Below are 14,599 nucleotides of genomic sequence, written 5' to 3'. Positions count from 1 at the left end.
TGTTTTATTTATGGAATGGTTCTTTTTATTATTATTATTATTAATAATTTTTTTTTTTTTTTTTGGGGTTCCTTTTTCCCTCTTTCCCGTTAATGCTTCACACTCCAGTCCAGTTGGTGGCGGTAATACACCACAAGTTGGCTTGTCAACCGCCATAAAATCGTACAAGAAGAAGAAGAAGGACTCGGCAAGCCATGGATAGTTTGGGGTTCTTACGGGCGCAGTTGCCTTTAACAGTGTTATTGTCATGTATGTTTACATTCTCCTCCGGCAGTGAAATGAATTTTGTAACGTGCGGGTCGGTGGTGAAGCTGCTCAATGTGAAACACAACGTCAGGTTACACTCTCATGATGTCCGCTATGGATCTGGTGAGTGACTGTCATTCGTAAAGTCTGCTCGCCTCATCTGTATGGCAGTGATATAAACGTTTGATGTGACCCTGGACCACAAAACCAGTCATAAAAAGCATGTGTATGGGTCAAAATGATCGATTTTTCTTTTATGCCAAAAACCATTAGGATATTAAGTGAAGTTAATGTGCCATGAAGATATTTTGTACATTTCCTACCGTAAATATATCAAAACGTAACTTTTGATTAGAAATATGCTTTGCTAAGAACTTAATTTGGACAACTTTAAAGACGATTTTCTCAATATTTATTTATTTTTACATTTTTTTGTACCTTCAGATTCCAGATTTTCAAATATAGTAGTCAACATTTGAAGTGATCACAACCTCTCATTAAAGCTGTCCTAAAACCTAAAACCAAAATGCGTTCTTGTCGTAGGACAGCTTTGATGAATTTTTCTTGATCCACTTCAAATGTTGACTACTGTAGTTGTATCTCGGCCAAATATTGTCCTATCCTAACAAACCATACATCAGTGGAAATGGAAAACTTGTTTATTTAGCTTTCAGATGATGTCTAAATCTCAATTTCAAAAAATGTACTCTTATGACTGGTTTTGTGGTCCAGGGTCACACAAAACTAACAACAGTTTTCAAAAGCCATTAAATAAACACATTACTGTATATGATTACTTTGTGAGGATCCCTAAATCCAGGTGTGAAAAACTTGTTGCCTCTTTCCCAAAAAGACTCATGGCTGTATTCGATCAAAAGGGTGCTTCTACTAAATACTGAGCAAAGGGTCTGAATACTTAGGACCATGTGTTATTTCAGTTTTTCTTTTTTAATAAATCTGCAAAAATGTCAACAATTCTGTGTTTTTCTGTCAATATGGGGTGCTGTGTGTACATTAATGAGGAAAAAAAATTAACTTAAATGATTTTAGCAAATGGCTGCAATATAACAGAGTGAAAAATTTAAGGGGGTCTGAATACTTTCCGTACCCACTGTATTTTAAAATGTAATCCATTGCTTTGATGGCAAAGTTGAATTTTCAGCATCATTACTCCAGTCTTGAGTGTCACATGATCCTTCAGAAACCATTCTAATATGCTGATGTGCTGCTCAAAAAACATTTCTTATTAATGTTGAAAACAGTTGTGTTGCTTAATACTTTGTGGAAACTGTCATTTTTTTGACTAGAAAGTTTGAAATAACAGTATTTATTTGAAATAGAAATATTTGTAACATTATTAATGTCTTTATTGATACTTTTGATACATTTAATGCATCCCTGCTGATGCTGAAAAAAAGTATTGATTTTCTTTCTTAATAGTAAAGAAAGAAGCTGCAGCAGCAGTACAGAATCTCTCTATGATCTGTTAATGATAATTCCAGGTAGTGGTCAGCAGTCGGTGACCGGTGTGACCGGTGTGGAGGACAGTAACAGTTACTGGAGTGTGCGGGGCACCAGTGATGCCGCATGTCATCGAGGGACTCCGGTACAGTGTGGACAGAACATCCGATTGACCCATGTGAACACGGGCCGCAATCTACACAGCCACTACTTTACTTCTCCTCTTTCTTCAAATCAGGTTTTAATATGTCATGCTTTTTTAATAAAAACACACTGTAACGTATAGGTACTATATGTAGAATTTTGATGTTGCACTAGGCTGTGGAGTTTTACTCAAAAACTCTTCCCATTTAGGAGGTCAGTGCCTTTGGTGAGAACGGCGAGGGTGACCATCTGGACGAGTGGACCGTTCTGTGTGCAGGCTCTGTTTGGCAGCGGGATGAGTCAGTTCGGTTTCGCCACACGGCCACCGAGGCTCTGCTGTCTGTGACGGGAGAACAGTACGGCAGACCTATCCACGGCCAGAGAGAAGTGCACGGCATGATGGTCAGCAGCTCACACAGCTACTGGAAAACAATGGAGGGCGTCTTCATGAAACCCAGTGAGATTGGATCCAGGGATTTCAGCAGGCCATTGCACACTGAGTTTTAGAGAAACGCTTCATACAAGCTGACTCTGCTGGACTCTTTACAGTTCTATTGTTATGAAAAAGAGTTTTATGATCAAATTGTGCCATATGCTTGTTTTTTAAACACTTTTAAGCATATGATTTTGTATTGCACAGCATACACTACTGTTCAAAAGTTAGGGGTCAGTAAGGATTATTAAGGTTTTGACAACAAATATTAAACATCACAACTGAAACACTATATAAGCATATTAGAATGATTTTTGAAAGATGCGTGTTACTGAAAATTCAGCTTGGCCATCACAGGATTGTCATTCAGAGTTTAACTTAAGTTTTAACTTGAAACACAATGCACTCACCTTTGAGAATATTTAATGGCCATTAAAATTTTAAAATCGTGGCCATCTGTTTGCATCTTACAAGTAATATTAAATTAAAAAGACCAACAACAAATCCTTAAACAATAAATTGGCCCACAACTGTTATCAAAAAAAAAAAAAATTTAAACCTGGGATATGATTTAAAACCACAAATATGAATTAATTGCATTAGCAAACAAGCTGGAATTCACTTGAACTGCTTGATGCTGATCTCAGAGTGGAAACACTACAGCATCAATGCTACTTTATGTTGCAACAGTATTAACATTAATCTAATTGAGAGACTTGCAGTTATGTGGTGCTATGTAATGATGTTTTAGGCTATTTTTCTAAAGGAAGCTTTGAGTTGCTTAAAACAAAAGCTTCTATACAGCCATTACTATCACACTTGCACACCTGAATATTACACTAGTAACACTCTGGCAAAGTCTTTTTTCCTAAGAAAATTATAATTTTTTTTGTCTCTAAATGTATAATTGTAATTACATTAAGTGCCTTTTATATATGTATACATGTGCTATGATTACATATACTGTAGATGCTGTAAAATTTGAAATGACCTGTAAAATATTTTTTATTTTTTTTATGTTTACATGGTTGGGTTCACAGCTGTCTACCATTTGACTTGGTAATACAGTACATACACAGTACCAACTGAGAAGCATTAGTACAGATTTTGAAGTATTAAACAGCCTTTAGAGTGTATTACCTCAGACAGTTTGTGTAAACATGTTATTTTTTAGATGCTTTAAATGAAAGAGATTATCAGATCATTAACAGTGCTGGTTTTTTTTTTAATCAGAAAAACAGTAGATTAAGTAATTTATTTGTCATTTGTACAGCTGGGTTCATTGGTGACTCAAACCCTGATAGTATGCAAACACAATTGTAGTCTTATTTGTAGAAAATCCAATGCTTCCCCCTACTGGCTCAGGCAACAATAATAACAAAAATTATTATTATATCAATTATTATCATCATTATATCAATAATTGGATGCAAAGGCATTTATTGTCATGTTCAATAAATAACTTTCTTTTATTCTATCACACTTGCACACCTGAATATTACACTAGTAACACTCTGGCAAAGTCTTTTTTCCTAAGAAAATTATAATTTTTTTTGTCTCTAAATGTATAATTGTAATTACATTAAGTGCCTTTTATATATGTATACATGTGCTATGATTACATATACTGTAGATGCTGTAAAATTTGAAATGACCTGTAAAATATTTTTTATTTTTTTTATGTTTACATGGTTGGGTTCACAGCTGTCTACCATTTGACTTGGTAATACAGTACATACACAGTACCAACTGAGAAGCATTAGTACAGATTTTGAAGTATTAAACAGCCTTTAGAGTGTATTACCTCAGACAGTTTGTGTAAACATGTTATTTTGTAGATGCTTTAAATGAAAGAGATTATCAGATCATTAACAGTGCTGGGTTTTTTTTTTTAATCAGAAAAACAGTAGATTAAGTAATTTATTTGTCATTTGTACAGCTGGGTTCATTGGTGACTCAAACCCTGATAGTATGCAAACACAATTGTAGTCTTATTTGTAGAAAATCCAATGCTTCCCCCTACTGGCTCAGGCAACAATAATAACAAAAATTATTATTATATCAATTATTATCATCATTATATCAATAATTGGATGCAAAGGCATTTATTGTCATGTTCAATAAATAACTTTCTTTTATTTCTTCATATTCTTTGTGTAATGATACGTGTAATGATACATTTTTGTTTAGAAACCATATTGCTTTAATCGGTCAGTCCACATCCTGCATGCAAATATGTATGCTGTTTTGCATATTAATAATCCTTCTTTTAATATACTCCATAAAAATACACACATATAAAATTGTATTTGTCATGCTTCAAATTCAGATGAAGTTAGGATCTGGATTGAGAGTAATCTAAATGAGAAATTCCATCAACCTTTGCAAGATTAAAAAAAAAGAAAACAATATTATTAATCAACAAAATATAAAATACAATAGCAAATAAAACCTTTACCAATTTATATATCCAAAATGCCCATAAACTAGAGGGTAATATTTAGTAGAATGTAGAATCTAACAAGATGGCAACAAGCAGGGGGATACATAGAATAATGACTAAATGATGCAAGAGATTTCTAAACTTTAGTCCACTAATCTGCTTTTGTGATAAATGACAGGAACAGTGAACAAATAGTCTTATATTATTAAATAAAATAAGGTGCAACACTTTAAATTGATACATATGGAATTTACACTGAATTCCACTATCGTTTCAAACTTATTTTTGGTAAAGGTTACTTTGTTTCTTAATTTCTTTAAATAACATTTCTTCTTTACTAGCGTTACTTCACATGCTAAACGTAAGTTTCTTCGTTACCTACCATTTTTACATCACATCTTCAGAATAGGCCACTAGATGGGGCCATTCTTTTGGAAATCTCCTCATTCCAAAGCACAGACTGACAGAATAAAATGCACCAGTCCTCCTCAATCAAGCCGTTCTGTGACATTCTGGAGAACTTTGGCCAGTAAACGGTTCCCAATAATCCGCTTTTCCTTTGCATTGCATTTTGGCACAGAATGCTGCTGGTATCATTCATATCATATTTGCTCACAGGAAGGAAACAATGGGAGTTCAGACATTTAGACTGATGCTCTCAGCAAATGCCTGCAAGTGGTACAGACCTTGGAAAAACACTGCATTAGTGTTCTGAACATGCAAACATGACAGTCGAACAGACAATGCAAAGACGACTTTTGTGCGGCACTATATGCATAAATACACATGCAATATACAGGGGATTGTGACAAACGGCTGTAAGTATACACACTAATAAGGAACACAGGGAAAGGGACTGATGTGCACACACATTATAAATACATAGACAAACAGGTAGACAAATACTCATATTACACACAGACTGTAACTGTAAAAGAAAAAGTGCTATTGTAGAGACCGACCAGTTTACTTCTGGTTGTTTCAGAGCAATTTGTGTTGCATTCACTAACTCTCTGTGCCTGAGAGTGAATAAAACCTCAAAATGGACCAAAAAGTCCAACTATGTAGCATAGACACTTCCGCAGAAGTTCAGTGTCATATATTTTAACCAGACAATATATGCAGACATTTAGAAGACCTTGATACTATGTTTTAAAATCAAAGAGAGTATTATACTCTCTTCTTTCGTGTCGATAGCCCACACAAAACAAGAGATTGGGTAATGGCCCTCGCTCCCTCATTTTAGTGAAATTGTGGCGACGTGACCTTATTCCTTTGTTATCTTGTTTTTGAAATATTAGCCACGTTATATTAATTTATTCCCTCATCTGATTATCAAAAACAAGGGAATAAATGAGCAAAACGTCCACTGATGACACATGGACTATTTTAATGATGTCCTTACTACCTTTCTGGGTCTTGAACGTGTCAGTTGCGTTGCTGTCTATGCTGGGTCGGAACGCTCTCGGAGTTCATCACAAATATCTTCATTTGTGTTTCAAAGATCAATGAAGGTATTACAGGTTTAAAACGACACGAGTAATTAATGACAAAAATATCATTTTTGGTGAACTATTCCTTTAATGCACCATTGCTGAAAAATAATTAATTTCTTTACCTCAAAAAAATCTTACTGACCCCAAAATGTTAATGGTACTTCTTACTATTTTTTTTTTTAAACAGTATGTGGAAAAAGTACACAGTATGCGATGATATACGTTTTAGACAGTAATATTTTATGTTGATGTCATTTAATTTGATCACATTGCATGTTGAGTTCAGCAGCTGCTAATTAATAACCATTTTAAACGAAACTTTTATATATTTTATGTTTTTTCTCTCCTGAATCATAATTTTTCTCCCTCGTCCTATCTCTCAATTATGAAAATGTAAAGCACTTTAAATGATCATTATGTGCAATTATAAATAAACTTTCCTTGGAAATAAAAATACATAGTTATATTCCTTTTTCAACCCAAAAAAATACTAATTGACAGTCCAATCAAAAAAGGAGAAAAAAAAATCATACTCAAAACTGTGTACGATGCACTGTGCGATGCAGATTATATCCTGCATATTGTGGTAATTTGTGATTTTCTTTGCATACTGTAAAAGTAATATTATGGTAGTATGCTATTCCAAAAATACCCACAGTCCCTTCAACATTAAGCAATATATTTCAATCAATTCCATGAATAAGCTTCAACACCGCAATGCTGCGAACAAAACATACAGTGCATCTGAAATGAACATGCACACGCTCTTGATGCCAGACATCCTGCAGCGGCTGCCAATCACTCCTCATCGTTCCCATCTGACATGACTTGGAGTGAGATCAAGTACAAAGTCTTCCCCTTTCAAAGACAGGAATGAGAAAAACGCGCAGCGCGGAGGGACACTGGATGTTATTGCATTAAATGGTATTCAGTGAGGAACCCTTGCATGTTCCTGTCAAGCTGATGATGGAGGACATCCCTCACTGCCGTTTAAGAGTCTGTCACAATCACAATCACAAACACAAAACTCGCTCTCGGGATTCAAATCCTCTGCTCGGTGGGCTCCCCACGCTCTAAAAGAAAGTGGAGTTTTTGAAGCATGTTTCTTAAGAGAGGTCAGATCAAGCAGGGTTCACAGTGGGCGGGGCTACTCCATGCCATTTCGCAACATCTGATTGGCTGCGATGAGCATGACGCTGATGATGAAGGCCATTGCAAAAGCGCAGATGAGGCTCTTGCGGACACACGTCTGGCGATTCTTCTTTTTCGAATGCACTAATGGAGTAGAACAGAGCATTTGTGAAAGAGCTTCAATGAGAAGAGATGACAGCACACAATGAGCATAAGCCATCAAAACAATGATCCAGCATTGCTGCTGATCTCTGTGCATAATGAGGCTTTGAATATGAACAATAATGAAACAAAACGTTTGGCTCTGCTGAGCTGCCTCACTGGACTCGACACACTCATGATCACACACACACACACGCAGACAGAAATCAATATTCATGTGAAACTGTTTAAGGGCACAGTGTGGGCCAATAAAGCATATATTTTAAAACATTGTGACAGACTAATTGGATTTCGAGGCATGAAATTGTTACATTTTATTCACCTTTTTCTCAGGGCCAGCAGATTCAATTCCATTCAATTTGTGTTGTTATTCTGTGCTGCATATTGAAATTAAATATCGAACTGCTGAAACATAATTGCATACAAGCTTTTACGATAATTCCCGTTTCTGAATTCCATTCATTCCCTTTACTTTTGTTGGCTGATGAAAACATCTGGTTCAATAAAGCGGGTGAAATTCATAAGTAACCAATGCAGGGAGTAAAGAAAATATTACACTAGTTGCTTTCATTTATCAGATGCTTTTCATTCCAAAAAAACTATAATGCATCGAGAGCACAGAACTCTCATCTCATTAAATGCCCAGTTTCTGGTCAAACACATCAGACTATAGAGCCTAATAGTCGGGCTCCAGATGTAAAAATCCATAAAGAAATGGATTTTTAATGAGCATGTTCCTGTCAAGCTGATGATGGAGGACATCCCTCACTGCCGTTTAAGAGTCTGTCACAATCACAATCACAAACACAAAACTCGCTCTCGGGATTCAAATCCTCTGCTCGGTGGGCTCCCCACGCTCTAAAAGAAAGTGGAGTTTTTGAAGCATGTTTCTTAAGAGAGGTCAGATCAAGCAGGGTTCACAGTGGGCGGGGCTACTCCATGCCATTTCGCAACATCTGATTGGCTGCGATGAGCATGACGCTGATGATGAAGGCCATTGCAAAAGCGCAGATGAGGCTCTTGCGGACACACGTCTGGCGATTCTTCTTTTTCGAATGCACTAATGGAGTAGAACAGAGCATTTGTGAAAGAGCTTCAATGAGAAGAGATGACAGCACACAATGAGCATAAGCCATCAAAACAATGATCCAGCATTGCTGCTGATCTCTGTGCATAATGAGGCTTTGAATATGAACAATAATGAAACAAAACGTTTGGCTCTGCTGAGCTGCCTCACTGGACTCGACACACTCATGATCACACACACACACACGCAGACAGAAATCAATATTCATGTGAAACGGTTTAAGGGCACAGTGTGGGCCAATAAAGCATATATTTTAAAACATTGTGACAGACTAATTGGATTTCGAGGCATGAAATTGTTACATTTTATTCATCTTTTTCTCAGGGCCAGCAGATTCAATTCCATTCAATTTGTGTTGTTATTCTGTGCTGCATATTGAAATTAAATATCGAACTGCTGAAACATAATTGCATACAAGCTTTTACGATAATTCCCGTTTCTGAATTCCATTCATTCCCTTTACTTTTGTTGGCTGATGAACATCTGGTTCAATAAAGCGGGTGAAATTCATAAGTAACCAATGCAGGGAGTAAAGAAAATATTACACTAGTTGCTTTCATTTATCAGATGCTTTTCATTCCAAAAAAACTATAATGCATCGAGAGCACAGAACTCTCATCTCATTAAATGCCCAGTTTCTGGGCAAACACATCAGACTATAGAGCCTAATAGTCGGGCTCCAGATGTAAAAATCCATAAAGAAATGGATTTTTAATGATAACATATAAACCTTTCAAGACCTACTATGAGCACTGTGATTGTTAAGCGATGATAAATGCTTTCGCAGAAGCCAAAAGCCAATGTGGTATTAGCTTCATTTAAAAAAGCAAGCTTTTCATTGGAGGCACCAATCAGAGAAGTTGCTGTTACTAAGGCATTGCATTGCAAACATTATTGACTACACTCTTTATTTATTTATTTTATAATTAAATACATTTCAATATATTTCATTTAATTTGTATAATTACAATAATTGTCTACAAGTCAGTTATAAACATAATACATGCTTCTGTAGAAGCCGAAATTCAATGCGATTTCAGCTCTTTTTTTTTTTAAGTATCCATTAGATCGGCCAATCAGAGAAGTCGCTGTCACTTCCATAAAGCATTGTGAATGACATACTGACAACATTCTTACTACTTATTCATCTATAATTATAATCAATCAAAATTTAAATAACTGTAATTCAATTTTTAAATATAATTGTTTTAATTTAATTCGCTTATTATATTGCATTTTTAATAAACCACTATAAGTTGAAAAGTTTATATTGCACCATGATACATGCTTCTGTAGATTTCAATAGATTTAGATGCAAAAGATTTCAGCACTGACGCTATTGACTACTCTTAATACTTTGCAATAAAATTAAAATATATCTATTTTTATATATTTAAATTTAAATTAAATATGTGTGATATTGTACTATATACAACAGTCAATAATGTTATATATCATCATTTATGATTCAATTACATCATTTCTAATGTTTAATTGGAGGAGTACTTCATTGTCTCTTTAAATACACAGTCTTGTACCTTAATTTGAATAAAAATGTTAGTAAGTTTTGATTTAGCCAGTTGGTTTGATTCAAGGCTTAAAAATACCTCTTGGCTTCTGAAAAATTGGTCGCTCACTCCTACGCTCTGCTGATCATGTGGAAATCTTTTCATTGGTATTCATACAGAACTCAATTCTCCAGTTACTGTCAGAATTTTAAGCTTCACCTCATCGGAGCTTCGCAAAGTTTCCAGTGTCTGTAAACTTGAATCAGCGCGAGTTCAACAAACTGTTGCAGGATCCGTCAATTAACATGAACTCGTTCTCATTGCTATTTACCTCCCTGAAATTCGGTCTGGCAGTTTCCTGAGTTCTCCTTCAAGCTCTCTTCCTCGGTGACGATAATATTCTCGATGTCCTTCATGGTGAGATGGTCTCTGAAGGCGTGGAACAGGACGTGTTTGAGCTCCTCCAGGGACATCTGTTGCATGTCAAACTGCAGAGTGGAAACACAAGAGGCCTGTTGTCAAATCTCAGCACGGCTGGGCTGTCAGTGCTTCTCTGTGGGGCAGTGCTCAGATCCTACAGTCATTTATTATGGGAGAATTTCCTCCGACAGAAATGTTTGAGAAGCGAAGCTTAGCCAGTCAGTATGTTAATCAAGGGTTTACTTGCTCAGTCACACTCATTCTCGCTCAGGCAGTGGTGAACATGAATAGAAGCACAGCACACAAATTGATCATCGCACTGGACATTCTTTCTAATGCAAAATGAGATGTGAATCAACATGGATGTTGACATGTCCAATAGTTCCTCGCATCTTTACTGTTCTGCAACCAAAAGCATCCTTAACTGAAACACACTCATCTAAGAGACTCTCCTCATTGAACTGCAATGTCTGTTGTGACAGCACTGCGACCTGAAGCTGGGTGAAAGCTGAATAAAGAAGGAGAAGAAGAAGAGGCGGCAAATTTGGGCTGGTTCAATAATTCAGAATCACTGAGAGAGACAGACTTGAACTTGTCCAATTTCCCGACAAGCTCTGTGTCAAGGGTCTTCTCAGAAGCCTTGAATGAGCTTTGGTGGTGGGGGTGTTATCCTGTCTTGGCAGAGTCAATAAATTATTGAACTGTATGAGAAAATATGTATTACATTGCGGAGAGTGTCCTTTTCCCTGATTCCATCCACTCAAACACATTTATTCCAGACTCTTGAAATCTTTGCAAGTCGTTCTAAAGTGTTTTCATAGATGCTGTTCAAGCATATGAAATGGGCAGCCTGTAAATGTAGTGATTTCATTACATATCTGCTTACTTTTTAACTCAACAAAACAAAAAGCTGGTCAAAATGCATGCTCATCACTACTGGTAGTAAACCTTTATTTAATCAGGTTAAAAAAAGATAACTAAATAACTTTAAAATCATTTAAAAAGAACGCATATACATCAAAAAATAGATATGTCTGATTTTAATAAAAAATAAATATTAAACAATAAATATTATAAATAAATTAAATAGTTCATTTGAGAATGCAGCTCTAATAACAAAAGTTACTACATAAATGTACACTCTAAAAAATGCTGGGTTGTTTCAACAGAACTTTGGGTCAAATATGGACTAACCCAACAGTTGGGTTAAATTTTTACATTACATTTTTAACCCAAAAGTTGGGTTAGCCCATATTTGACCAAAAGTTGTGTTGAAACAACCCAGCATTTTTTAGAGTGTAAACAATTACGTTGTTTAATTTACAATTTACTGAATTTTTAATGATTCTTGCTGAAATTAAATTGGAAATATATACTGAATAAATAAATGCTCCCAATTTAATACAAATATAAATTAGAAAATAAATATTAATAAAATGTAAAATTAAAAATAAATGTATATTTTATAAGAATGCATTTGCAATCAAATTACTTTAATTTACATTAATTTACAATTTACAGGTTTTCAAAATTACCATTGATGCTTAAATTAAATTGTATATATATATATATATATATAAAATAAATAAATATTTTAATAAAATATAAAGAAAAATAAATATTACAAAATAAATACTACAAAAATGTAAATATTTCCTATGAGAATGCAGTTCAGTCAAATTACTACATGAATGTACACAGTTATGATGAATTATTATACCATTCCTGCTTGTATTCAATCAGAAATATATATCCAATAAATCAATATTTATAAATATAAATCAATATTAAAAGTAATATAGTTTCCTATAGAAAAGCAGTTGTAATCAAATTACTACATAAATGTAAACATTTACGTTATTTAATTTTCAATTTACCATTCTTACTTAAATTAAACAGAAAAATCTACAATATAATGAAATTATTTTTCTTTCATCAGAACACACAGCAACCTTTGAATGAACATTCAAGAAGCCTTTCACCCTCAGATGGTGTGGTTATGGCATCTGCTAGCAATAGTTAACTGGACCATGCTAACAACCAAACCTTGACCTCTTATTACAAACACACAATCCCTGTGCCCTTTAGAAGCTCCCGGGATTCAGCGCAGATGCAGAACCAACGCTTATCTGATGTTATCACTGAGGCCTGTCAGACAATGTCACTTACACAAAGCCCAGCGTAAAGCCTCAATGAGACATTATCAGCTGTGTATATTATATATATATATATATATATATATATATATATATATATATATATATATATATATATATATATATATATACACAATAAATACATATTGTAATAAAATATAAAGAAAAATATATTTTACAAAATAAATACTACTAAAATGTAAATATTTCCTATGAGAATGCAGTTCAGTCAAATTACTACATGAATGTACACAGTTATGATGAATTATTATACCATTCCTGCTTGTATTCAATCAGAAATATATATCCAATAAATCAATATTTATAAATATAAATCAATATTAAAAGTAATATAGTTTCCTATAGAAAAGCAGTTGTAATCAAATTACTACATAAATGTAAACATTTACGTTATTTAATTTTCAATTTACCATTCTTACTTAAATTAAACAGAAAAATCTACAATATAATGAAATTATTTTTCTTTCATCAGAACACACAGCAACCTTTGAATGAACATTCAAGAAGCCTTTCACCCTCAGATGGTGTGGTTATGGCATCTGCTAGCAATAGTTAACTGGACCATGCTAACAACCAAACCTTGACCTCTTATTACAAACACACAATCCCTGTGCCCTTTAGAAGCTCCCGGGATTCAGCGCAGATGCAGAACCAACGCTTATCTGATGTTATCACTGAGGCCTGTCAGACAATGTCACTTACACAAAGCCCAGCGTAAAGCCTCAATGAGACATTATCAGCTGGGATTGTCTCTTCTGAGGAGTGAGATGATGGCACTGAGCATGTATCTCTGTCATTCAGCTATTCACACCTATCCAGACACTCTCATGGGATCCCTTCAACTCCAAATGCAATTCTTTTTCCAGCACTGACTATTCTCTCACCCTGAAAGAAAACTGTATGAAAGAGACCTATTGATGTCTTAGTTATGAACTCTGTAATATCATAGCATTTCTTTTATCAGACTGTGTTTTTCTCTCATTAGCTCAGAGTAAGCAGCCTAGATAAGCAGGGAAGAATCCTAACGCTCATGGAAACTCATCAGCAATCTGAAACACTACATTTCGATCTATAAAAATGGCCAAAAGGCCAAAAAACGATGATGCAATAAAACAAGAAGAGATTGAATCCCTGTTGTGTTAACAAGGGGTGTTGATGTAGTGCCTCGAAGCGTCAGTTCTAATGCTCTTGTTCTTCATATGACCAATAACGGCATGGAATTAAGTGAGGCAATTTACTGCAAGTTGTTGCAGAGGTGTTGAAGCTGTCTATCAGGATAATTACACTAATTTAGTTAGAGTGTGCTTGAAAATAAAAAGTCTGCTCTCTGAATTATGGTAACATAATGAGATGATTTGAAAAGTATATTGCAGGAGTCCACCAATATCCACCACACAGAAACATCCATGAGCTGTGGGGAAGACTCAACAACAACAATAATAATAATAATAATAATTTATTATTATTATTATTAAATAATAATAATAATAATAATAGTGAAATACTATAATTTTTTTTAAATATTATTAAAATAAAAAATAACTTTTCTATTTTAATATACTTTAAACTGTAATTTATTCCTGTGATGGAAAAGCTGAATTTTCATTTATTTATTTAGTTCTTTATTTATTATTACTATTTATAAGTTATATATATATATATATATATATATATATTAGTGCAGTTAAACGATTCATCACGATTACTCACATCCAAAATAAAAGTTTTTGTTTACATAATATATGAGTGTGTACTGTGTATATTTATTATGTGTATATATAAATACAAACACATGCATATGTATATTAAAAAATATATATGTTATGCTTATATATTAAATATAGTTATATATAATATTAAATATAATAATATAAATATATATATACACATG

General features: G+C 34.2%; 2 protein-coding genes across 2 annotated transcripts in view; one reads left to right on the top strand and one right to left on the bottom strand.

Annotated features, from left to right (window-relative positions):
• Positions 1 to 29: 29 nt before the first annotated feature.
• On the top strand, positions 30 to 3,646 carry sdf2 (stromal cell-derived factor 2). Its single transcript, XM_016228843.1, has 3 exons — positions 30 to 369; positions 1,749 to 1,945; positions 2,062 to 3,646. The coding sequence occupies exons 1-3, from the start codon at positions 195 to 197 to the stop codon at positions 2,356 to 2,358; spliced, it is 669 nt and encodes a 222-aa protein (XP_016084329.1). The 5' UTR covers positions 30 to 194; the 3' UTR covers positions 2,359 to 3,646.
• Positions 3,647 to 8,267: 4,621 nt separating this feature from the next.
• LOC107603296 (calcium-binding protein 8-like) overlaps positions 8,268 to 14,599 on the bottom strand; it is a 53,016-nt gene continuing 46,684 nt past the window's right edge. Inside the window, exons 4-5 of the mRNA XM_016296054.1 lie at positions 10,443 to 10,599; positions 8,268 to 8,576 (exon numbers count right to left, since the gene is read on the bottom strand). Of these exons, the coding sequence (XP_016151540.1) occupies positions 8,449 to 8,576; positions 10,443 to 10,599 (285 nt within the window). The 3' untranslated portion in view covers positions 8,268 to 8,448. The remainder of the gene's footprint in view (positions 8,577 to 10,442; positions 10,600 to 14,599) is intronic.

Source organism: Sinocyclocheilus grahami, unplaced genomic scaffold (assembly GCF_001515645.1).
Source record: "Sinocyclocheilus grahami isolate Dianchi unplaced genomic scaffold, SAMN03320097.WGS_v1.1 scaffold344.1, whole genome shotgun sequence".
NCBI classification, from domain to species: domain Eukaryota; kingdom Metazoa; phylum Chordata; class Actinopteri; order Cypriniformes; family Cyprinidae; genus Sinocyclocheilus; species Sinocyclocheilus grahami.
This window is presented reverse-complemented; position numbering and strand designations above follow the sequence as displayed.

Excerpts from the sequence above, each read along its gene's own strand:
- sdf2 (XM_016228843.1), top strand. The coding sequence starts at position 195 with ATGGATAGTTTGGGGTTCTTACGGGCGCAGTTGCCTTTAACAGTGTTA. Across the intron at positions 370-1,748 it reads TGATGTCCGCTATGGATCTG|GTAGTGGTCAGCAGTCGGTG; the intron begins GTGAGTGACTGT and ends TGATAATTCCAG. Across the intron at positions 1,946-2,061 it reads CTCCTCTTTCTTCAAATCAG|GAGGTCAGTGCCTTTGGTGA; the intron begins GTTTTAATATGT and ends CTTCCCATTTAG.